The sequence below is a fragment of the Canis lupus genome, chromosome 7 (assembly GCF_003254725.2).
Source record: "Canis lupus dingo isolate Sandy chromosome 7, ASM325472v2, whole genome shotgun sequence".
Classification (NCBI taxonomy): domain Eukaryota; kingdom Metazoa; phylum Chordata; class Mammalia; order Carnivora; family Canidae; genus Canis; species Canis lupus.
The window spans coordinates 76,198,178-76,221,793 of NC_064249.1; the positions used below are offsets into that span (position 1 = coordinate 76,198,178).

At 40.7% G+C, this 23,616-nt stretch overlaps 1 protein-coding gene across 2 annotated transcripts; it reads left to right on the top strand.

Annotated features, from left to right (window-relative positions):
• The first annotated feature begins 502 nt into the window (after positions 1–502).
• Positions 503–21,979, top strand: NAPG (NSF attachment protein gamma). 2 transcript variants are annotated; one of them, XM_025429536.3, is made up of 12 exons: positions 503–724; positions 3,837–3,904; positions 6,464–6,548; positions 7,511–7,528; positions 8,283–8,313; positions 9,818–9,927; positions 10,041–10,107; positions 10,397–10,467; positions 15,890–15,968; positions 17,761–17,840; positions 18,398–18,527; positions 19,559–21,979. In XM_025429536.3, exons 1-12 carry the CDS (start codon positions 669–671, stop codon positions 19,697–19,699), a joined length of 936 nt encoding a protein of 311 aa, XP_025285321.1. In that variant the 5' UTR covers positions 503–668; the 3' UTR covers positions 19,700–21,979. The 2 variants fall into 2 exon arrangements, with proteins under 2 accessions (XP_025285321.1, XP_025285322.3); XM_025429537.3 differs by having other exon boundaries at positions 19,485–20,271.
• Positions 21,980–23,616: the final 1,637 nt, after the last annotated feature.

The window sequence follows — 23,616 nt, forward strand, 5'->3', positions numbered from 1 at the left end:
GCTGCGACCCCGGGAGCGGGCGGCTGGGAGGCTGCACGGGCCCCGCGGGCATCGGGATCTCCGTGATGGTCCATCGGGCCAAGCTTGTACTTGTGCCCGAGCCCCGCCAATGTCCCTGAACCCTTCCTTCCGAGCGCGGACCGCAGTTAGTGTCGCCCGGTGACTGCTGCACAGTCCAGGGCACCGACGGTCTGTTTTGTGCAGGGGGCGCTCCTCGGCAGGGTGAGGACGCTCCCAGCTATGGAGCGAGTCATCGATTCTACACCGGCGTGTTCGCACCAGCGGGAAGGCACGGCTCCACCACGGCGGGTCTTCTCTGCCCGCTGTACTCCCTGCTGATTTCCCGGCGCCTGGAGCGGTTCCTGGCACCTAGTAGGTGCTCAGTAAATGTTCCTTGAACCAACGCAGGAACGAGCCAACCGCCTTCAGCGCCCACTGCGCCTGCGCTACACGCCCTGGGAGCGGGCGAACCCTGACGCTCCGCGCCTGCGCTGTTTGGGCCGGCGCGGCCCCGAGACCCGCTCCCCAGGCTGCTGCGCCGCCTTAGGTTTGAGCCCTCCAGGCCCCTGTAGCAGCTGGGCCGCGGGGCCGTTCCCGGCTTGCACTGCGGCGTTCCCACGCCTCCTCAGCCGGGCTCTCGCCTTTCACGTCAGGGCCCGACCTCGGAGATGGCGGCTCAGAAGATAAACGAAGGGCTGGAGCACCTCGCCAAGGCAGAGAAATAGTGAGTGAGAGACACGGGTGGGTCCGTGGCCCACGCCGGCCCCGCGCGGGAGTTGGAGGGGGCGCGTGGAGAGCGAGCGCGGAGGGCGGCGGCTCCGCGGGGCTGCGGCCGGGGGTCCGGGGCGGGGCCGGCTGCCCCTCCGGAAGCGGACTCAGCGCCTGCCGGAAGTCGTCCCGGCTCCCCTCTGGGCTCCCCTCTGGGCTCCCTTCTGCGGGGCCGGATGCTCCGCCGCTCGCTCTGGGTGTTCCCTTGAGGAGACCGCGCTGCGCCTCGCAGTTTGGCAGCATCCCGGGGCTCTACTTCCTAGATGCCCGCAGCACCTGTCCTCCCTCACGCTGACGACCAGAACGGACTCCCCGGGGCAGAAATCGCCTTGTTGAGAACCAGCGCTCTGAAAGCCTCTGGCGTGCGGAGGGGGCTGCGGAGGGGGCTGCGGCTGTGGCTGATAATCCGCGGGGGTCCCTTGTCGCGTCCCAGGGGTTCGCGCTCCCCTACTGATTGCGTGTGTTCTCCCAGCTTCTGCCACGGCCACGCTGTAGGCACCCGGCAGATAGGCGGGACTGAGCTGAGGCCGCCCAGCTCTCCGCACTCCCCTCCTCAGTGTCATTGCTGCGACGAACTCGTGTCTGGTAATTGTAGAAAACGAAACCTCTACATGGAGTCGAGTACAGAATCTCACTTTACAGAAGAGGAGGTGAGGCCTGGAGAAGCCTTATGATGACTTGTCCAGGGCTGCACCGTTGAAAGATGGCAGCGCCAGCTCTTTTTCTTCTTCTTCTTCTTTTTTTTTTTTTTTATGTATTTATGATAGTCACACAGAGAGAGAGAGAGAGAGAGGCAGAGACACAGGCAGAGGGAGAAGCAGGCTCCATGCACCGGGAGCCCGACGTGGGATTCGATCCCGGGTCTCCAGGATCACGCCCTGGGCCAAAGGCAGGCGCTAAACCGCTGCGCCACCCAGGGATCCCTTGAACGATGGAAAAATTGTTCCATTGTTCCAAAAACTGTTCCAATTGTCAAGTCTATAGTTACTGTGTTACTACTTCCTCCCTGTGACTGTGTTCTACTCCCTTTTTTGCAGGAGATGCCCCCAGCAATCTTACTTTCTCCCCTCTCCCTCTCCCTCTCCCCCTTTTTTCCCTTTCTTTCTTTCTTTCTTTCTTTCTTTCTTTCTTTCTTTCTTTCTCTGGGAGCAAACCCAAAAGTATCATTAAAATAGTGCGTTTGATAAAGACCATAATAAAGCGGTCTCAGCTTTGCTTTGGTAGCACAGGAGGAGGAGTTTATTCTATCTGGAAAATTTCAGGAAGATTTCCCAAAGGTGATTTCTAAGCAGGTCCTGGAAAATTAAAAAAAAAAAATTTTTTTAAGATTTTATTTATTCATGAGAGACAGAGGCAGAGACACAGAGGTTGAAGCAGGCTCCCTGCTGGGAACCCGATATGGGACTGTATCCCAGGACCCTGGGATCACGCCCTGAGCCAAAGGCAGATGCTCAACCATTGAGCCACTCAGTCCCGGAAAATAATTTTTTTTTTAAACAGAAGGAAAATCCCACGAGAATCTGTATAGGATTTAGTATGTGCATAGGCTTGAAAATATGCCAGGGGAATAAAGTAGAGTAGTTGCAGTGCCAGGGAATGAGCTTGAGCAGAGAAGTTGGGGCCAGACTGAATGGGCTGCCCCTCTGATGGTCCTGAATGTTAGCTTCTCTGGGGATCGTGTAACCAATAGGACCTGGCAAAAGAAATGTGGAGATTGGGGAGGGGAGAGAAAAGTGAGAATTTTGTCACATTCAGGCAGTGTATATCTGACCCAGCCATTGGAGCTATTGAAGTAACCAAAAGAGGTTCTTTATTCAGGAGTTTAGAATTCACAGGCAAGCATACAAGTCATCAGAGAGTAGAAATAAGATAGTAAATGCTAGAACAGAGGTATGCAGTTGTTTCAGGGGGTGTACAAAGTAAGGAAAAATTAATATCCTCAAGGTGGGGTGAGTGGAAGAGGAGGGAGGGCAGGCAAGAAAGGTGACTTTCCATGACTGGTTAGTAGACTCATGATGAGGGCCTGAATTAAAGTAACAACACAAGAGGCAGCATTGGACGGTATCCGTCAAAAAGAGGGGGTAAGCTTTACTTACTTGACTGGATATAGAGGGGAAAGCTTGACTCTTAGGTTTCTAAAAAAGAAAATATTGAAAGGGCAGGTCAGGTAAAGACTCAAAACTGATGGCTCTTTGTTTCGGCGTATGAGAAACCAGTAGCGATCCTGTTGTTTTCATAACATCCCAGTCTTTCCAGTTATCTTTCCTGGCTAATTCTCAACCTGTTTTGCTGACTCCCTGTGTTGTTGCTCTGAATATTTGTATTCTGTAGGCTTTCTGCTCACTTTCTAGATCTCCCTGGTGGATTTTAACTGGGCCCTTTGTGTGGTATGTGCCAGTGGCTCCTTAGTTAATACCTCTAGCCTCTCCTGAGCTTCAGCCTCATGAATCCAACTGCTTGCTTGATGCTGCGCTTCAGAGGGTCTCAAGTTTTGATGCACCTTGGGGCTTGTTATACTCTGATTGCTGCTGCCACCCCAGAGTTTCTGGTTCTGTAGGACTGGAGTTTACATTTCTAGCACATTTCTTAGTAATGCTGGTCTGGGGACCATGTGCTGAGAACTTCTGCTGTACTTGGATATTATACAGACATTTTATTTTTTTTTCAAGATTTTATTTATTCATTCATGAGAGACACAGAGAGAGGGAGAGAGGCAGAGACACAGGCAGAGGGGCAGAGGGCTCCATGCAGGGAGCCCGACATCGGACTCGATCCCCGGTCTCCAGGATCCCACCCTGAGCTGAAGGCAGACGCTTAACTGCTGAGCCACCCAGGTGTCCCTTATGCAGACATTTTAAAAGAAGAAAACCGCATCTGTGATAGTGAGAGGGAAAATAGGTTGATTTTAATTGTAAATAAATTTGGGAAGAAGTGGGCAAGATGGGGATTTTGTACCTCGTGGGTTTTTTGTTTGTTTTGTTTTTAAGTCACCTACAAAGCCATTAAAGCAGGATTCTGACTTCTAAATGTGGTTGCTAACTTCTGTTAAATGTGTCTTTTCATTTTAGCCTGAAAACTGGTTTTTTAAAATGGAAACCAGATTATGACAGTGCTGCTTCTGAATATGGAAAAGCAGGTATGTATAATGATAGCCCTTTGACTCCAATATCTAGTCTTAACGTAGGCTGAAAACTTCATCTTGGCAAAAATACTTACACTTAATGCTTTCTATGAGAATTTAATAGTCAAAAAAACCAAACCTGCCCAGGCCCTTGCTTTTTTCACACTTGTTATTTTCAGATGTGTTGGGGGCTGAGAGACCCAGTGACCTGCAGCTCTCTTCTGACAGCAGAGATGGGTAGGGTTGGCAGTACGTAGCTTCAAGCTTTTTGCCTTGTTCATATATATATATATATATATATATATTTTTTTTTTTTAAGATTTATTTATTTATTCATGATAGACACACAGAGAGAGAGAGGCAGAGACACAGGCAGAGGGAGGAGCAGGCTCCATGCAGGGAGCCTGATGCGGGACTCAATCCCGGGACTCCAGGATCGCGCCCTGGGCCAAAGGCAGGCGCCAAACCGCTGAGCCACCCAGGGATCCCCTTTGTTCATATATTCTTGAACTTCAATCAGTTGCCCACTATTTCCAGGAGTTTTTGCCATATCTCTCTATTATACTTCTATAATGGAATAAAGATTTTTCTTTGTTAACTTTTATTTTTTAATTTAGCCATATTCTAGGCAGATCTACAGATCCTGTGTCTGTTTGGCACATGTTTTTTTTAAGAACCACACTTTTGGTATAATGCTGATAAATGTGAAGTATTAAGCTATATGACTATTTGAATAAATATTATCTGTATATTAGATAAAAATGATCTGCAACATGCAACAGAGAGGAACCTTACTAAAAATTTACCATTTAATTATGTAATGACAGCTTTTAGCATATCCACAATTTTTTTGGATACAAAGCATAATGCCCTTTTTGAAGTACTCTAAACACATTTGCAGTTGTGTTTCAGCCATAGCCCAGATCACGTTTGTTAGCCAAACTTAGAGACCACCTACATAATGTGCTTTTCATAGACTTTTAGTTTTAGCATATCATCAAAGAATAGTAGAGAAATTGGGTAAATAAAAAACTTGGGTAAATGAGTCTTTAGCACTTTTATTTAAATCCTGACTATTCTCTCTGTTGGATGATGTAAATTATTTGTCCTATTTAAAAGGAAAATTATTAAAAGCTCAAATTTCATATGGATTCTATGGACACCTAGTACAAGAACACTTTTGTAACTAGAAGGCACAACATTTTGCAAATTTCTTGAGGGAAATTTATCACAGGTTGGTTTTTATAAGCATCCGAGACCATGAACTGCCTTCACAAATACACATTCAGATCATATTTTCCCATTAAATCATCCTTTATTTTCTTTAAGGGGTTATACAAAATATATTTAATCAATAGAATACATTTTTTTAAAAAGCAAAATGTGTAAGTCCAGGGGTGAAAATAGTTCAGTAATTTATTTTGAACATTTTATTAAAGATGAGTGGATAAAGAAGATGTGGTTTATGTATACAATGGAATATTACTCAGCTATTAGAAATGGCAAATACCCACCATTTGCTTCAACGTGGATGGAACTGGAGGGTATTATGCTGAGTGAAGTAAGTCAGTCGGAGAAGGACAAACATGTTCTCATTCATGTGGGGAATATAAATAATAGTGAAAGGGAATAGAAGGGAAGGGAGAAGAAATGTGTGGGAAATATCAGAAAGGGAGACAGAACGTAAAGACTGCTAACTCTGGGAAACGAACTAGGGGTGGTAGAAGGGGAGGAGGGCGGGGGGTGGGGATGAATGGGTGACGGGCACTGGGGGTTATTCTGTATGTTGGTAAATTGAACACCAATAAAAAATAAATTAAAAAAAAAGAGAATTTTAACAGTTTGATTTTAACAATTTTTTTTTTTTTTTTTTTTTTTACAGTATCCTTTTTTTTTTTACTTGTTTGTAAACAAGTTTTCCAAAATCTGTAAGATTCTAGTTTTAGGGCCACTCCGTGTTTTGCTCTGATGATGACACTTTTACAACAGTGGAGATGTCATTTTCACAGAAACCTACTAAACAGTGTAAAAGCTTTATTTGAAAGAAATGCATTATTAATGTTTTAGGCATTTATTTAAAGATTATGCCAAAAGGAAGGCATATCGGTCTTCTGTTTCTAAATAATTTGAAAGGTGGAATAAGCTGTAACTAAAGCACTGCTTTTAGTAGTAAATGTAAAATTGGCAAAGTAAGATCCTGTCTTTTGTGACAGGACCTGTTGTTTGGGAGTATTGGTTGACTGATGCAGTCTTGGTTTCTCAAAGCTTAGGTGCTGCTGTAGAAAGACTTGGTTTTGAGCAGAAATGGCACTGATTTATTGCTAGTAGTCTATAATTTAACAAAACGAAACAAAGCTACACATTTTTGAAAGTACTGCCAAGTTATTGGTAATCAAAAAAAATTGTAAGAAAATTCCTGAGAAAAAAGTAGTGTTGTATAAAACTTATGTATTTGATTAAAATAAGGATATTTTCTCATGCTTCCCACATGATGCAGATTTTGGTAATGATTCGTTTGAAGTTTTTTAAAATAATGGATTGGAAAGTCTTTTTGTTGTTGTTGTTCTATTTCAGCTGTTGCTTTTAAAAATGCCAAACAATTTGAGCAAGCAAAAGATGCCTGCCTGAGAGAAGCTGTTGCCCATGAGAATAATAGGGCGTATCTTTTTCAACCCTTTTCAACCTTCACAAGGAAATTCAACAATGTGATACTTTGGACAGAAACTTATTATTTTCTTTTGTTAGAAGTTTCCTACATGTGTACTACAATGGTATTAATTTAGAAAATGATTAGAAAAAAAAAAAAAGAAAATGATTAGAAAAATTCTGCATTTTTAGACTCTGAAAGAGTAGACCGAGACTTTTAATCATAAGGTTCATAGTTTTGCAGAGCTGTGTTTGAGAGTATATGCTGTTGTTTGCGTGATGCCAGTTTTCTTTGGGTTGAAGTGAAGGAAATGTGCAGGTGCTGAAGAATGAAACAGTAGCACAGGTATTAGAAGTGTATAAGCTGTTTGTAAAAAAAAAAAATGTTTTTTTAAAGATTTTATTTATTTATTCATGAGAGGCACAGAGAGAGGCAGAGACACAGGCAGAGGGAGAAGCAGTCTCCATGCAGGGAGCCCAATGGGGTACTTGATCCTGGGACTCTGGGATCACGCTCTGAGCTGAAGGCAGAGACTCAACCGCTGAGCCACCCAGGCATCTCAGTTCTATAAATATTTTTAAAACTAAGTCTTTCTTAGGTATTTGAAAAAAGATTTTTAAGTAGTTTAAAACAAAAAAATTTTGCTGAAATATTTTAAAACTTACTAAGTAAAAAATGTCCATTTTATCTCATTTTCAAATTACAGTTGTAATAATTTTGCATTTCAGTGATAGTTTTCAGATTAATGCGCGGTGGAAATAGCTTAAGAATCTATGTGGTGTTTTGTTAGTGTTTTGTGAATTATGTAACTGTAAGAGACATCAACAGACATAAGATGATTGCCTCATCTGTTTATAAGATTTGTCTTTTGGAGCCAACTGGGGCAAGTGACATTGTTCTTTTAAATAGTAGATCTTTAAAAACTGTTGACTCGTTTTTTTTTCCTTAATTTCAACTTTGTTACATCCATTCAGTCTTTTTCATGCTGCCAAGTAAGTAAATATTTTCCATGTTTTCATGTTATCTGGAGATTATATTTTAAATGTTTTTCCATAGGTCAGTAAATTTTTCCTAAGTTATAAATCCATAAATAGTGAATTATTTGTATTGACTTAAATAAAATAATCCTTTCCATTTGTTTCAGTCTTTACCTGACCCTTAGAAACTAAGTCACTCCTAATTAGATATACAGAGTTTACATTCAAATCACCGTATATTTTTAAGACCATTTTCTTCAATAGCCTATGAAAAAGCAAGTTAGAATCCCCCCCCCTTCTTGATAGTTAATAGTACTTGTGGAGAGAAACAGTCTTTCTACTGTTTTTTTAGAGAGTACTTGTTTCAAAACTTGGATTTAGGTTTGTCAGATAATAAGTCCTTTAACCTTTCTGAGTTTTACTTAATTTTGCATCTACCAAATAAAATCCCTTTAATTCAGATGTCTCTTATTTCCAAGGCATTATTGCCCACAAAAATAAAAAAGAAATGTGTTATTAAAAGCCTAAAGCAATATATAGTGCAATATATAGTGTCTCTTATTTCCAAGGCATTATTGCCCACAAAAATAAAAAAGAAATGTGTTATTAAAAGCCTAAAGCAATATATAGTCAGTTTTTTTTTTTTTTTTTTTTTTTTTTTTTATATAGTCAGTTTTAATTGACATAGCTTCTCATATCTGTGGTAGAAAGTTTTCTCTCCCCCATATGTCCTTAAGATCTCATCTGAAAAATTGTATTCTCTTTGCAGAGCTTATGAGCAAGCTGGCATGATGTTAAAGGTCAGTAATGTGCCACAACTGTCTTGTAGGTAAAATGAATTAACTACAAGGTGTTATTAAAGTAGATTCACATGGAAGTGAAAAACTCTCCTAGCTCTAAGGCCAGAGGTGCTAAGATTTCTTATCCCAAGTATTGCTAATTGAACCCAAGGATACATTGTATGCACCTTAAGATAGAGAGTATTAAAGGTGAAATTTAAAAGAATATATTGGCAGGAACTGGGAACAACAAATTTCTAAGCTTTGCAACCAGGAGAGTGTTGCTAGACAAGAGCTAGATGAGAGACTCCCCTACTTCTGAGAACTTGACATTTAATGTAAAATTTACACTGGGTGGTTTCATATCCTGTTTGCTCCACAGAAGCCATAGGGTGACTGAGGCACACAAACCATTGACAATAGGCATATTTTCATTTTCTTCTTAATGATTTTGCTGGGCTACAAAAACATGGGGAAGAATATAAATAGTGTAACTTCTAAGAAGGCAGCCCATCCTTTTTTACTTTGTAACTAAATAATAAAAAAGTCACATGCAGAAGTCAGTAGGAATGAGACTAGCAAGTTTTATATCCTAAAGAATTTGTCAACTTAGGTGCTGAATAGGCAGACTAAAAACAACCCTTGAATTGTCAGTGTGGAGCCTCCTTTAAGATGGTAACCTTATGTAGATAATACCTGTAAACTTTATGTCTAGCTTTTCAGTGATTTTTCTTCCTTTTTTTAAGAAGAGTTTTGATTTGGAGATAATAGATATATAAGGACCACAGGATGCTGATACCTATGATTTCATAGTAAGAAACAGAGTTAATGTGCTGGTGGCACTCCTCATGAAAGGGGGCTGCAAGCTCAGATGAGCTCAGGATCTGGGCAGTGACTGGGGTGCAGAAGGCAGGCCCTGGTGTGGGCGGCAGCGAGGAGTATGGAGAAATGCAGCCACCACCAAGAGGCACCATGCTTCCAGGACAGCTGCTGCTCAGCCCCAACCTATCATTGCCTTGTGGGAATGCCAGCCTGCTGATGCCGCAGCTTGTGATCTTTTTCTTAAATTTGGAAGCTGTAGAATAGTTGTGAAAGGATCTAACTGGAAACTACTAAAGCAAGATGCAGTTGGAAATGAGGTATGGCCCTTGAGCTGCCAGTTCACAGCCTTTGGCATAAGCTTCATAGATAGAAGGGACTCAGTAAATGTGCAAAGAATTATAAATCTTAGAAAACATTTAAGAGCAAATGTTTTGGTTTCTACCATTTGTAGAGTTTTTCTGAAACTCAAAAGTGGTGAGGAGCTCTGTGTAGAAATTCACTGAATACCTTTTTTAGTTTGCCTGAATGAAGCTTGATGGGGAAGAGTAACCATGTGAAGGCGTTTCATCCTAAATGTATTTGTTGTTATATAACATTTTGAATCATTTATCTTCATGAAATAGGAATAAAATGAATTTCAGATTGTTAATTCTGCATTTAAGTTGATGCATTTACTGATCCATACTGTATCCTTTGCCTGAAGGAGATGCAGAAACTGCCTGAGGCTGTTCAGCTGATTGAGAAAGCCAGCATGATGTACCTAGAAAATGGCACCCCGGACACAGCAGCCATGGCATTGGAGCGAGCTGGAAAGTGAGTGTTGGCACAGGTTTCTGCATAGAAGCCATTGGCTGTTTGTCTTAATAAAATCCTTTGGAAAACAAGTTTTCTCTTTTTCATATAAGTCCAATTTTCTTGTCATATAGGCTTATCGAAAATGTAGATCCAGAAAAGGCTGTACAATTATATCAACAGACAGCTAATGTGTTTGAAGTAAGTTTGAATTTGATTTTTTTCGTTTAAGTATACTTAGAATGTTTAGATTCATAACATGTAGGAAAATAGAGAAATGCAGTGACTGCTTTTGAAAATTTATCTGTGCTCACAATTGAACTGTGTTTTTTTTTATATTAATAAAATGGATTAGCAGCTTTGGTACTTTTCCCCCCTGCCCACTTTGATGGAGTGCTATTACTTGTCTTTCAAATAATTATTGGGAGGAAAAAAAAGATTCCTAGGGTAAAGCAGCCAATAAATAGTCTCTTTTCTTTGATTCCTTCAGAATGAGGAACGCTTACGACAGGCAGTTGAATTACTAGGAAAAGCTTCCAGGCTGCTGGTACGAGGCCGCAGGTGAGATTTCCAGAACTGTGTTCTTGTCAACCTTTAGTCCACATGTGGAACTGCTAAGGAACTTGGAGAATTGCTTGGTAAGGTTTTTGGTGTAAGCCACAGGCACACTAGGCTGCCTAGCAGAAAGAGTGGTGTAAGAGGGAACATTGAATTAAGTATCAACAGAATTGCCGTTTTTCTAAATATGACGCCAAAATGTATCATAAATTATGTTTTTATTGATTAAAACCTGGCTCAGCAGCATGAGAAAGCAGTGTTCTTGATATGTTATTTGGTTGGGTTATAATGTGTTTTTCTTGATACGTATCTACATAGGCATAAATAACAAGGTACCCAAAGTGCTCACCCATGCAAATCGACAGGTTCTTGACAGTTAAATAGTGTCATTGAATAGGAAATTTGGCATTTGTTTTTTCATCCTTTAAACATACGACTCAAGGCATAAATAATAGTTGGACCCCAACAAACTTAGAATTCTACTGGATTTTCCTTTGTTTTTTACTTTACCTTAATTTAAGCTTAGTAAACATCTTGTCATTAATAAAATTCTGTTTGCCAAAATGTTGTTTAGTAGTATTTAAGGTAAAAATGCTTAGAAAACTATAGGTCAAAAAAAAAAAAAGAAAAAGAAAACTATAGGTCTGAAGATAGATCTTTTCATTAAAATTTGCCCATAGTTCCCCAGTGACAGAAAATTTGCCCCTAGTTCCCCCGGGTTATATTTTGGGAAGGAACCAAAAAACAAATGATTAAAGAGTCTATTGACTCCTTTCTGAGATGGAATTAAGTGCTTTCTTCATGAAGACTACAGATCTGAAATATAATTCAAGCAAGTTTAAAGTAGCATCAGAATAAATTACTATAGAATAATAACTCTTGTGTGTTGTTATTTAGATGGACTATTTTATAGGACCTTCTTTCATTGATTAGGTTTTTTGTTGGTCTAAACTGAATAGTATATTAATTTTGTTTTTAAAGACTTCATTCATGAGAGAGACATAGAGAAAGGCAGAGACATAGGCAGAGGGGAGAAGCAGGCTTCCTGCAGGGAGCCGATGTGGGACTCAATCCCAGGACCTCGGGATCACACCCTGAGCCAAAGAAAGATGCTCAACCTCTGAGCTACCCGGGCATTACTTAATTTTGTTTTTAGGACTTTTGTATTAAACCATGAGACAAAATTTAATTTATACGTCAGCCTTAGGTCATTACCTTTATTCATCTTAATTCTCCTGGCCTCCTAGAAATCCAAACCACTAGAATACTAACTCTGGCAATTCTCAACTTCAAATGATGGTATAGTAAGTTTAGACTAGTCCCTGAAAAGGTTTCTTATAGTAACAGCTGTTTGTGGTGATGGTCCTAGGTGTTGTAGAAGAGCCGAACTGTAAGACAGTACCTAAATTCTGACCCTTTGAGCAGGTCCTCATACTTGTAGAAACAGAGAATGGTGCCCTGGGCTCTACCCATTATAGGGCAGTCAGGGACATTGTGGCATACTTTTACCTCTTTTTCTCATCCACTCCCCTGATGTTCTTCCCCCAAGGCCTCCAGTGCCTTCTTAGGGCTCAAGTCCCATAGACCACTGAAAGTCTAAGAAGCAAAGTTGGAAGTAGGGCAGAAAGTAAGCTCCACTCTGTGTAGATGTGGGCCCTCCTTCAGCTTCCCTAGGATCTTTCTGCTTTCACATCTGCTCCCCTTCTGTTTTCCAGACTGAGATTATCTAAAGCTAGGTTCCAGGAGAGTAGCAAAGGGGTGGGGTGGGGGGGCCAGAACCTCCTCAGGAGGGCTGCTGAGCAGCATTTTCCAGCTACGTATGCATGTTCCTCTGGAAAGCTCCACCATGGAGTGGTAGCCACTATCATTCCCTGAAGGGTCTGGTTGACGTGTGTAGTGAGAACCATTATTTTAGAACAAGTTTTCTTCACAGTTGTAGAAAGTGGTGTGGAGATGCTGGAAAGAGGGACATTTATAAATCTAGGGCAACCAGTACATCTTTTAATTACTTTGTGAATTTGTTTTATTGCTTTTTGCCTTCCTTTTGAGTAAAAATGCATTGAAAAAATGATAGTATTTTACGCAGTGTTTTGAACAAAAATCATGGAAATATTTGTTTAAGTTATAGATTAATATAAAAATTGATTTGAATTTATTCAGGAGTGTTATGGAATTTTATATTTGAAAACAGAGTATGAAAAAATTAAAAGTTAGCTGTCACAATACTGCCATCAGGAATTTCAGAATAGTGCAGAGTAAGAAAAACCTGGAAGATCTATGCTAATAGAAAGATAACTGGGAGAATTTATGTGATATTTGAATATTTTGAATACATATTGGTTATAATCTGAATTGGTGCTACCATTTGTTTAAAAGAACTAGAACAAAAAAAACTAGAACAGTAATTTTATATGTTTATGCAAATAACATCTAATATAGAGTATAGCATGCAATTTTAAATTTTATGCTTATTACATTTAGATAATATGCTTATATTTTTACATTAATGTGATTTTGTAATATTTAATCCTAACTTAACAATAGTTTATATTTTAAGATGGCAAAATTAAATATTTAATATATTTGTATTAGTCCTCTGCTCCTCCCTCTTTTCTGGATAGCCATAATTAGAAGTGAATCAGAGTTAATTTTAGTTGCATCTGTGAGGCCTTAAATCATGGCAGTTGCCAGTATTCCCTCCCTGAAAAGGCCTTTCCAGTTGTTCTGACTTTGCAGGGAAACGTATGATCCTGTGCCTTCCAGAGAAATTCTGAGGCAGCTGAGCTGGTTGGTAACCCTGCCTGGTTGGCTCTCTGAACCAAATCAGGAACGCTTTCCAAAGTTTTGTCATGATTCCTAACAAGGAGGAGAACCCGATTTCTGTATCAGTTAACCACCCTTGCCCCCACCTGACTCCACACTTCCAAGGGTCTCTCTTAGGCTCTTACCAGTTGACTGAGACACTCACTGGACTCTAAACTCAGGGAGGCCTGGGTGTGTGTATGTGGAGTAGGTACCAGTTAAGCATAATCACTAGGTTTTTGTCTTGCATAACTTTGTCCTGTCCGTTGTGATGCCAAGTTATTGGGGTCATGATAATGAATCGTTTGAAAAGTTTTGTAAGTAGTTAAAAATATGTCGTGGACTTCAGGAAGAAGTTGGTGCCAGAGGAGGAGTTCTACATCATGGTGAGGGAGAATGCCATTGAAAGCTGGATTGAGTGAAGTCCTATGACAATTTCTTGTCATATGCACATAATTTTTGTGGCATTTTATTTTATTTTTGAATTTCAGGAAGATAATTTATTCTCTTTCAGCAAAACCAAGTGTATTTTATTTTGTTAGGAGTATTAAGAATTAACTTTGGGTTTCATTTTAACTTATGAATAATTTCCTGATCATTTGAAAACAATTGGCTTTATATATCAATTTCATGGCTTTTTAGCCAAGTAGATCAGTTTTTTTGATTACATATAAATATACAGTATTTCTCTTAGTTGGCTGTTTTGCTAGTTCGCGGTTATTTGCACACAGAAATGCTGTTTTTATGCCAAGGAAGTAAGTCATGTGGGAAGAATGCAGCCTTAATAGTTAAATATGTGAAAAACTTAAAACATTAAGATTCCTACTAGAATGATATAATCTGGATGGTCACCAAATGTTCTGATGTAATGTTTTTTATAAAATAGGATCTGGGATAAGCTCAAAGTCATAATTACAAATGATACAGATATATATAATCCCCCATATTAATTTCCTTTTCTATATGACAAATAGCCACAAACCTAGCAGCTTAAAACAGCACGCACTCACTGTCTCAGAGCTCTGTGGGTTAGAAGTACAGGCCCAGTATAGCTGAGTCCTGTGCTCAGAATCTCACTAGGCTAGAATCAGGTGCCCCATATGGCTGCGATCTCATTCCAGGCCTACAGGTTGTCGGCAGGATTCCTTTCCCTGCAGCTGTAGGATGCATACCCATGTTTTCTTGTCAGCTGTTGGCTAGAGTCAGTTCTCCGACTTACAGGTGCCTGTAGTTCCTTGGCATGTACCCTCTGGATGGTTTACAAGATGGTATAGTTAGCTGCTGCTTCAAAGTTAGTAAGAGTACGTCTCTTGACTTTCAACCTCTGACCTTTCAAGAGCTCATATGATTAGGTCAGGCTCATCTGGACAATCTTTTCTGCATCAAAGTCAGTTGATTAGTATCCTTACAGGAGTGAGTTCCATCATATTCAGAGGTTGTGCCCACATTCAAGGGGAAACCGTACAAGGAGTGTATATGAGGAGAAAAGGTCTTGGGGAATAATCTTACAGTTCTGCTACCATGCCCAACATATAAACTGGCTTTGTTCCCAAAATTTAGCAAATTGATCTTTGGAAATTCAGAATGCATTTCTCCAATGAATCTTACTGTATGAAGTAAGGTGTGAGGGCGCAGCCCACAAAAATTCAGTTTAATTCACATGAGTTAAATCAAGCCATAGTGTGCGCATACATGTGTGTGTGCACATGCATGGAGATCTTTTTAAAAGATAATTGTTAACATACAAAAAAGTGTAGTGTAATGTTTTTATATTTTAATTTGGGCTATGAAATAGCTCTTTCCCACTGCATCCTAATAGTGCAGACTGCTTGCCATTTTCACTTTCGGGGTGAGGGAGATGGGCAAGGTATGTACACTTCCTTTAGACATAGGTTAGATGCCAGGAAGAGAGTCTCAGGACAGGGGCATGATAAGCTTGTAAAAGCAGTAAGGAGCTGCTTAGGGTGTGCTGGGATTGAGGCTGTGGCATGGGAAGGGAGAGGACCTTGGAGGATTGGTGAAATGGTATTCAAGATGCTTTCTTCTTCATCTTGCCGTCTGAGTAGGATGGAAGAAAAGGAGAATGGGTGACAGTTCTTTGAAACAGGTGAATGTCAAGGATGAAAGGTGGCAGGAAGGATGTTTTCTGTGGCCCACTGAGGCAGCAGTGGAGAGTGGCAGTGAGGATGGAGTGGGGAAGGAATTTTCCAGCAGGCAGTGCCTTCTGGGATGTCTAGATGGCTTTAGAGGAAGGAAAGAACTCTGGGATGATTAAATTGGGAGTTGTCTAATACTTTTCACAAAACTTCTCAGAGCAGTTTATTGAATTGGATTGATGCTCATTAATGGATGATCTTTACCAGACTTAAACTACTCTATTTGAAATAACCTATCCTTAAGTTCTGCTTTTTGTCTGTCTGCTTAATGCACGAACAGGTGAACAGTTTAAAAGATAAGCCAGACACATGTGCAGAGCTCATGGAAATTGGGTTGTGGAGCAGTTGCTAAAAATGCCTGAAGCCTTCTTACTTTTGCTAAAATCTGTAATACCAAACACAACAGTGATCTCTGCTTTAGATCATTTAGAGCTGTCTTATTTGACATTTCTTTGTTTTGTCGTTAGGTTTGATGAGGCAGCACTTTCTATTCAGAAAGAAAAAAATATTTATAAGGAGATTGAAAATTACCCAACTTGTTATAAGGTATGTTTTGAAAGTGTTTATTTTTGGCTTTACATTGGTTAATTTTTCATATTGGTGCAACTATATAAGACTAGATTCCTTGGATATTTTAAAAAATAATTTTGCCCAAGATGGAGTAAGCCCACTATAGTCTATCTTTCCTGCTGATTACAACAAAAACTTCTGGACAAAATTAAAAAACTTCTGGACTGTGAAAAATAATAGCAGGAGGAGGGAGCACTTAGAGAAGCAGCCAGTAAGGGAGTGGGTTGCCAGCATTTTCCCTGTTTCTCTTGCACCTTGCCTGAGAGAAGCCCTCAGTCATGGAGCTGGGCAGCAGAAGTTCCACCAGCTAAAATGCCCAAGGAATCCATCTAGCCAAAGTTTCTAACTGGAGAGATGGGGAAAAGCAGCCCCATTTTTTTCCTCTTGTTTTTCTCTTGGCTTTACTCTGAAGGTAAGCTTTAGTCAGGACCAGAGCAGCGGCTGTGATGGTGGTGCAGGCAGATAAAACACCCCAAGAGGCTTATTAGTCTCTGTTCAGAGGAGCTAGGACGATGAGCTAAGAGCAAGGAGAAAAGCCCAGGAAAGAGGAAAAGGGAATCCCCTGAGTGTGGGTGTGAGCAAGTGCCCACACGAGTCCTGGGTTTAGTCTCCAGCTCTGTGTCTGGTGGACAGACGTGGAGCAGCAGAGCATAGGCCTCGAGAGCTATAGTAAGATTTGGTCACCAACCAGGACTCGCAGCACCTGGCAAGGCTCTTGTGTGGGGCTGAGCTGCAGCAGTGGGGCAGGGGCACTGAAGACTATAGTTGCTGCCCACTAAGTGCAGACAGAACAGGCATCCAAGCCCGACTGCTGGGTGACCTGTTGGAAATCTCACTCTCCTGAGAATTATAGGATAGTCTGTGTAGCAAAGCACCACAGTGTCCAGGATATAGTCTCAAAGCACTCAACATTAGGAAGTCAGGAAAATAGGACCAGTTCCCAAGAGAAGACAACCAGGGAAACCCAGAGATGTCGCCCAGCTGAGGGAATTACCAGGTCATGACTGCAAAGTAGCTATTTTAACTATTCCATGGGATATAAAGGTAAATAGATGAATGGACAAAAGGATTGTGTTTTTGTTTTATTTTAGATTGAAACTAAAATCGAATTTTGGAACTTAAAAAAGCAAATGTCTACAGTAAAATACTGGATTAAAGTTAATCTGATGATGGAGATGTTAAAAAGATTCAGCAAATTTAAGGATAGATCAATAAAAGCCGTCTGAAAAAGAAAAAAGATTGAAAAACACATTATGAAGAGCTGTTTGCCAATAAGATCTTATTAGTCACATCTTCGGTCTTGCTAATGCCTTTGTGGCTTATAAATAGTATTGTTCCTATCATCTAAAGTTTTTTTCATTCATTAACCATTTTCCTAGTATTTCTTTAAGAATTCCAAAGTGTTGTGGCATCATGGGTCCCACTTCAAGATTTCCCTTTTCAAGATTAAACCTGTATAGATATTTAAGAGACATTTTCTTTACAGTGTATGGTGGTCGTGTTCTAAGTTGTGTTATTCAGTGTGATCCTCAGACCACCTGGGCTTGCCTTGGACCCCCTAACTCAGCCTTCACGTAACAGAACCCTGAGTAGTTTGAGATGTACCATGGCAGGGCATTTTCCCTCACGTGTCCCGTGGAAGTTACTAAGAATTTATAAATCTCTGTAGGCAAACCAGGACTGTAAAGTTCAATTCTAGACGTCAAGAAATTGACTTTACTAACAAGTTCGGTGTAACTTTGGACCATAATCACCTCTTTTGTTTTAGAAAACAATTGCTCAAGTCTTAGTTCACCTCCACAGAAACGACTACGTGGCTGCAGAGAGGTGTGTCAGGGAGAGCTACAGGTAAGACGCTGGCAGCCCTGTCTTGCAGTGTAGAATTTCTATTTCCCGATGGGAGATCACTGTTTAGACAGCTGTTCTTGGCCAGGAAGCTATTTTTGGTGTTGTAAAAAATTTCATAGTGAAAAAAAATTTTGTAGTGGTAGGTAGACTTACCTGCCAATTCAGCAGTATTTTTTTTTTTTTTTTTTTTTTACAAGTTGTGATCTTTCATGTTTTCCTCCTGGGGATTTCATGGGAGTGAATGACCGGAATGATTTTGTTCCATTTGTCTTCTGAGACAACAACAAAAAGAGTAAAGAAATGTTCTCAGATTGCATGTTACGGGAAGATCATTTCCTGTTGGAGGTAGTTACAGTGAGTGGTCTCAATCTGCGCATGTGTTTGCAAGCCACCCATTTCCCTTGCTCTTCTTGGGCCTGTGCGCTGTGGGATGTCTAGAGTATTCCAGGCCTCTTTCCACCTGTTAACAAAAATGTCTCCAGATATTGCCAAACATCTGGGAGGGGGGCAGAACCCCCTGAGGGCAGGTGGAGGGGTGTGACTCGTGCTTGCTGTAGCATTCCAGGGTTTAGTGGGAGTGAAGACTGTGCTGCCCTGGAACAGCTTCTTGAAGGCTATGACCAACAAGACCAAGACCAAGTATCTGATGTGTGCAACTCGCCACTTTTCAAGTACATGGACAATGATGTAAGTGGCCTTTCTTTCTTTTTTCTTGAAAGGTAGAGGTAGAGATTATTTCTCTCCTATGGGCTTGTGAGATTTCCCCCTCTATTTTATACCTCCAGCCACTGCTTACGGAGGAATGTGGCATTGGCACTGAATTTCACTGTATTCTTAGACTGTTTAGATGTCAACCATGTGGGTTTACAGCCTTTTATCTAGCCATCTGATGATGTTGAGTATGTACACTTTTTAATTCGGCTCCATTTCTTGGCCTTTTCTACCACCTTTTGACCTCTGTAAGTTGCTTAGTTTAAGTTTCTTTTAGGCTTCACTTTCTGAAAGAGGCTCATCAGGTAGTGGCCTTTGTAATTTGATACACTTCTCGGAAGCCTACTTCTTTGACAGCTGGTTATGTGATGCTGGTTACTAATGAACTCTGTGAGCCTCCATTAACTCATCCGTAAGAAGGGAGCAGCTGGTCCTTGTCTTGCCAGCCTGTCTTGCAGAATAGATTGGTCTGCATGTGAGAAATGGCCTCACACAGTGCTGTATACAGAACGTGAGCTGTGACTGTGGCTTTCCCTTTTTAGTAGATTTCTGAGCCCAGTTCATTTGATTTGGTATCAGATCAGCTTGAGACCTTTCTTTTTGGTAATGATGTGGATAGAGGACTCCATTTTTTTCCCTAGGTCAAGTCTTATATAGGCTTTTATAAGTTTATTAAGACTTTGTCCCTAGCTTAACTCTTCATTTACTCAACAGATCTTTATTTTGTAGGTACTGCAAGTATTAACTGAGTGTGTCCCAATTATCTCAAATTCCTAAGTGTGGCATATAACTGATGACCAGTTGTATACCTGTCATGTCACGGTCATGAGCCATCTGATGGCAGTGCACTGTTGAATTTTTTGTGGTGGTTTTTACATTTTACTGGTAGTATTGGTTTTCCTGAGGTAGAAAATTAAGATCTCTCTCTTATAGATAGCTACAGTTGACACATGGCATATTGAGATTCCTGTTGTCCAGCTTCTGAGAACATGCTTTGTCATTGACAGTATGCTAAGCTGGGCCTGAGTTTGGTGGTTCCCGGAGGGGGAATCAAGAAGAAACCTGCGGCGCCACAGGCTAAATCTGAAGGTGCCACCGCCCCCACTGCTGAGGAAGACGAAGATGAGTATGCAGGAGGCCTGTGCTAGGATCTTGCTGTGCTGCAGAAAGGAAGAACAAAATCCTGACATGCCATTCATGGACTTGGACCTTGTCTGAGGGGATCCAGATTTCATTGCAGTCATGGCTTTGAAAATGCTACTAGATTCATGTTTAGTCATCATTTCCCTAAGTCACCCATCATACCCACTACCTGAAAACACTTTTTTTTCTTTCCATAGCAGCCTTTCTAAGACACCATAGGAATTAATAGAAAAAAATGTACTATCACATTTTAACACAGTTGATTTTTAATTTGCAAGCTACAAACTGTGTTCTAAACAAAAGGGACAATAGGCATAGAAATTCTTTTCTGTTGGGCTTTTGTGATTTATTGTTAGAGAATTTCCCTTTCGTTTTATTTAATAATTGCTGCTAAAAGTGAAGTTTACTGAGTTAAAGTAGTATTTCAAACTTTTGACAAGTTTATCCCCAGTGATATTAGATACATTTAAATTATTGAAGATTTCTTCAAATCTTTTCAGAGGCACGATTGGGACAGGATGCTGTTTTGAGCCTTACAATACTGTTTAGCCCAATAAAAGATAGGTTTAAAGTCTTATGTGTACATTGAAAGTTTTTACGGTATATTCAACTCCTTTATGAACTACATTTTTGTACCTAAATAAACACACAGTGACTGTCCCCAAATCCATTTGGTTCTTGACTAAATGGAAACTAATGACTGTTTTTATGCATTCTAAGAGGGGATGTTCCCATCAACCTAGAATATAGACATTTCTTCCCTCCAAAATAATTTCTGATTCATTTACAGTTGCAGCAGGACAGTAACTGGACATGGAAAATGCTGTGTAACATTAACATTTAGCTGAAAGGGAAGAATTGTTTCTGAAGTACTTCTTTTTAGAGGACTGTGCTGCCAATATTTTAGTCCTTGTAGGTACTCCTAAAAGGTTATTTTTGAAGCATTCCTTGTTCACCTGTATGGTTTGGCCCTATCTCCAAATCTGTTAATTGAAGAGAGGTGCCAGTCAGCAGCAGCATGCATTCTGTAGGCACTTGCCACCCAGAGTGGTTTTCTGCTCTGGGAAACCATAGAACAAAGAACAAAATCCTGACATGCCATTCATGGACTTAGACCTTGTCTGAGGGTATCAAGATTTTATTGCAGTCATGGTTTTGAAAATGCTAATAGAGATTCATGAAGCCATGAATCTCCATGAGCCAGCCTTATATGAGTCCAGTGTGTGTAGTTTGCTGCTCCTGGAGACACCAAGGCTCATTATGATGAGTGGTTTTAGCCATAGTTGTTTCCAAGGGAGGGGAGGGCTTAGCTGGTTGGCAGGTGCACTTAAAAGGGTGGTAGGAGGGTAGAAATCTTTATTGAAGATCTGATTTAAAACTCTAGCAAATTTAATGTTTTGATTCCTCATAGTTCTGCAGGTAGCAGCTCATTTTCAATAATTGTATGGAGGTTAACTTGGGACAGCCTCAGTGAGGCTGCATTTAGAGACATTTGTACTGGATGGTGGTACACTAATACTTCCAAGATCCTGCCATTGCTGTTGTGCCCTTTAAATCCATTCGGAAACTTCAGGAATCTTGTATTAATGGTCATGTGAGTTAAACAGCCATATGTCTAAACAGATTTGGCAGCACTTAAAAAGTATTTTAGACCATTTGTTTACAGACTATATTACTCATTGCAGCCTTGGAAAAGTTCTTAACTTTTACATATTAAAAATGAGGAGTGCTTGATTCAGTGCATTCTGTTTTAGCGGGGTAGCTGACCCTTAACAACATAAAAGGCTCTATTTTAAGTGCAGCCTCTTCCCCCCTCCCTGCCCACATTTAGGAACTAACGTGTAGGACTTGGGGGTATTTCTTTGATGTCAGGGTTGATGTGTGGTGTCCGGGAAAGAGCCCTTGTTTCGTCTTCATGCATTTTATTTTTCCACGTACAGAAGTCTTTATCCTGAGAGTGTGGTCAAAAGCAGGAAACGTGTTTACAACAGGAAAAACATTTCCAGAACTCATGTCATCCCTTTTACCAAAGTGGAAGTCTGCATGAATATGCTCAGAATTGAATACTCAGTGTTATTATATTGTAAGTGAAGTCAATCTAGAAATATATTTAATATATTGAATTTATTTGTACATATGCAGAATATTATGGTATTTGTGTATGGAATCTGTGCTTCCTATTTTTTTTCCAGTTCTTTGATGAGTAAATATTAAATGTATTATTATGGAAATATAGATTATTGCTTCTATGGGAAGATAATTATGAAAATAAAATCTGAAACTGTGTAAGTATGACTATTACTATTACTATTTTGCTTTGCTTATTTCTGTTTTTCCGGGGACACATTCTTAGTTATTTATGTGATTTCAGCTCTGTTCTACAAGGGTGGTATTTTGTTCTCTTAAATTGTGTATTCTGTTCTTTGGGAGTCAGCTAAGCACCTTTAGGAGTCACTTGAAACTGAGCTTTTTAAGATGCTGATCACCCAGTTACTATACTGTACTATCTGCTACTTGGTAAGATGGAAGACTATACTAATCTTTCAAGAGAGTAATTCTCTCATTAAGGGAGGCAGTGGACATCAAGTGCCTCACTTCCGGGATGGACCACTTATTGCTGGAGGGACACTCTTGAGTTCCTTTTCCCTGCACTTGGATCCGTAATGCTCCCTTGTCCCTCCCTGAGAGTGGAAGCCATGGAGCAGAGCCCTCACCTGGAGCAGGAGTGAACGAGGTTTCCTGTCATCTTAGTATGTCCCAGGATTTGGGCGTAAGGTGACTATTACTAATTATTCAAGAAATTTTTCTTGAAAAATACATTTATTATTTATTCTATTTAAGGATACAAACCTGGAATAAGGCATAATTTGTTATAAGGTGTAATTTAGTAGGTCTTTAAACAGCACATAGGACTTTGCTGTTAAGAGTTGACGGAAGCTGTACTGTGTGGCGTGGGTGAGCCAGGCTTCTGGGCTGGCGTGATCCCAGCTGACTTGCTGTGGATCTTGGGTAAACCAGTTTCCTCACTTAACCCCAGAAACATCCTGGTGCCCCTAAGAGCAGCCTTGAGGATTAAGAGTTCATAAGTGCTAATTGTTTAACAGAGTAATTGACAAATAGTAGGTGTTCAGTGATGAATGAGATCATGAACTCTGGGAGAGAAGAGGTCAGCTAATAGTTCCAATTTTGACAGCCAAACTTTGTTGGGAACTTACGCATTTGAGATTACAGTATAAGTCATTTTATCTAAGACCTCATTTTATTTTCCTCATGACCCGATGGTAACTTCGGATAAGCCTTTGTTAGGGACTTGTATCTCTGTGCCGGTTGGTGCCTCCCAGTTCCACTGACTGACGGGCTGCAGCCCTCGGGCTTTGCACATTCAGGATGCTCCCTGCCCTGCCTCAGACTTTTGTTTGTATCCTTCGTTGCTTCCTGATCTCTTGGAAGCTGAAATCTGCCTGCCTTCAGACCAGGACCAGTGGCTCTGAACCTGGGGGTGTAGTGGGGTGACAGCCCAACATCTCCCTTCCCCCTTTGGAAACTGAGCTAGCTACCTTTCAGCATTGTGACGGGCCCTCAGTGCTCATGTTGGGATTCTGTCCACACCCCCTGGCTATAGTGGTTTGTTCTCAAAGTTGGCTTCAGACTCAGGCTGAGCAGATTAGGGTTCGTTCCCTCTCAGAGATTGTGAGATTTGGTCTCACTATCCAGATTGCTCTCTCCCTCCTGTTTTATTTTACTTCCTAGCACTTCTCAGTACTTGAAACTATGCTATGTGTTTATTATCTACACATAGTGAGATGAGAACTCCAAATGGTGAGAACTCCAAATATTAAAATATGGTCTGTACGAAAGCAGGGCCTTCATTCTTGTCCTCACCTGTGGGTCTTCAGGAACAATTTTGGCACATGGTAGGCAT

Excerpts from the sequence above, each read along its gene's own strand:
- NAPG (XM_025429536.3), top strand. The coding sequence starts at position 669 with ATGGCGGCTCAGAAGATAAACGAAGGGCTGGAGCACCTCGCCAAGGCA. Across the intron at positions 725-3,836 it reads CTCGCCAAGGCAGAGAAATA|CCTGAAAACTGGTTTTTTAA; the intron begins GTGAGTGAGAGA and ends TTTTCATTTTAG. Across the intron at positions 8,314-9,817 it reads AAGCTGGCATGATGTTAAAG|GAGATGCAGAAACTGCCTGA; the intron begins GTCAGTAATGTG and ends CTTTGCCTGAAG.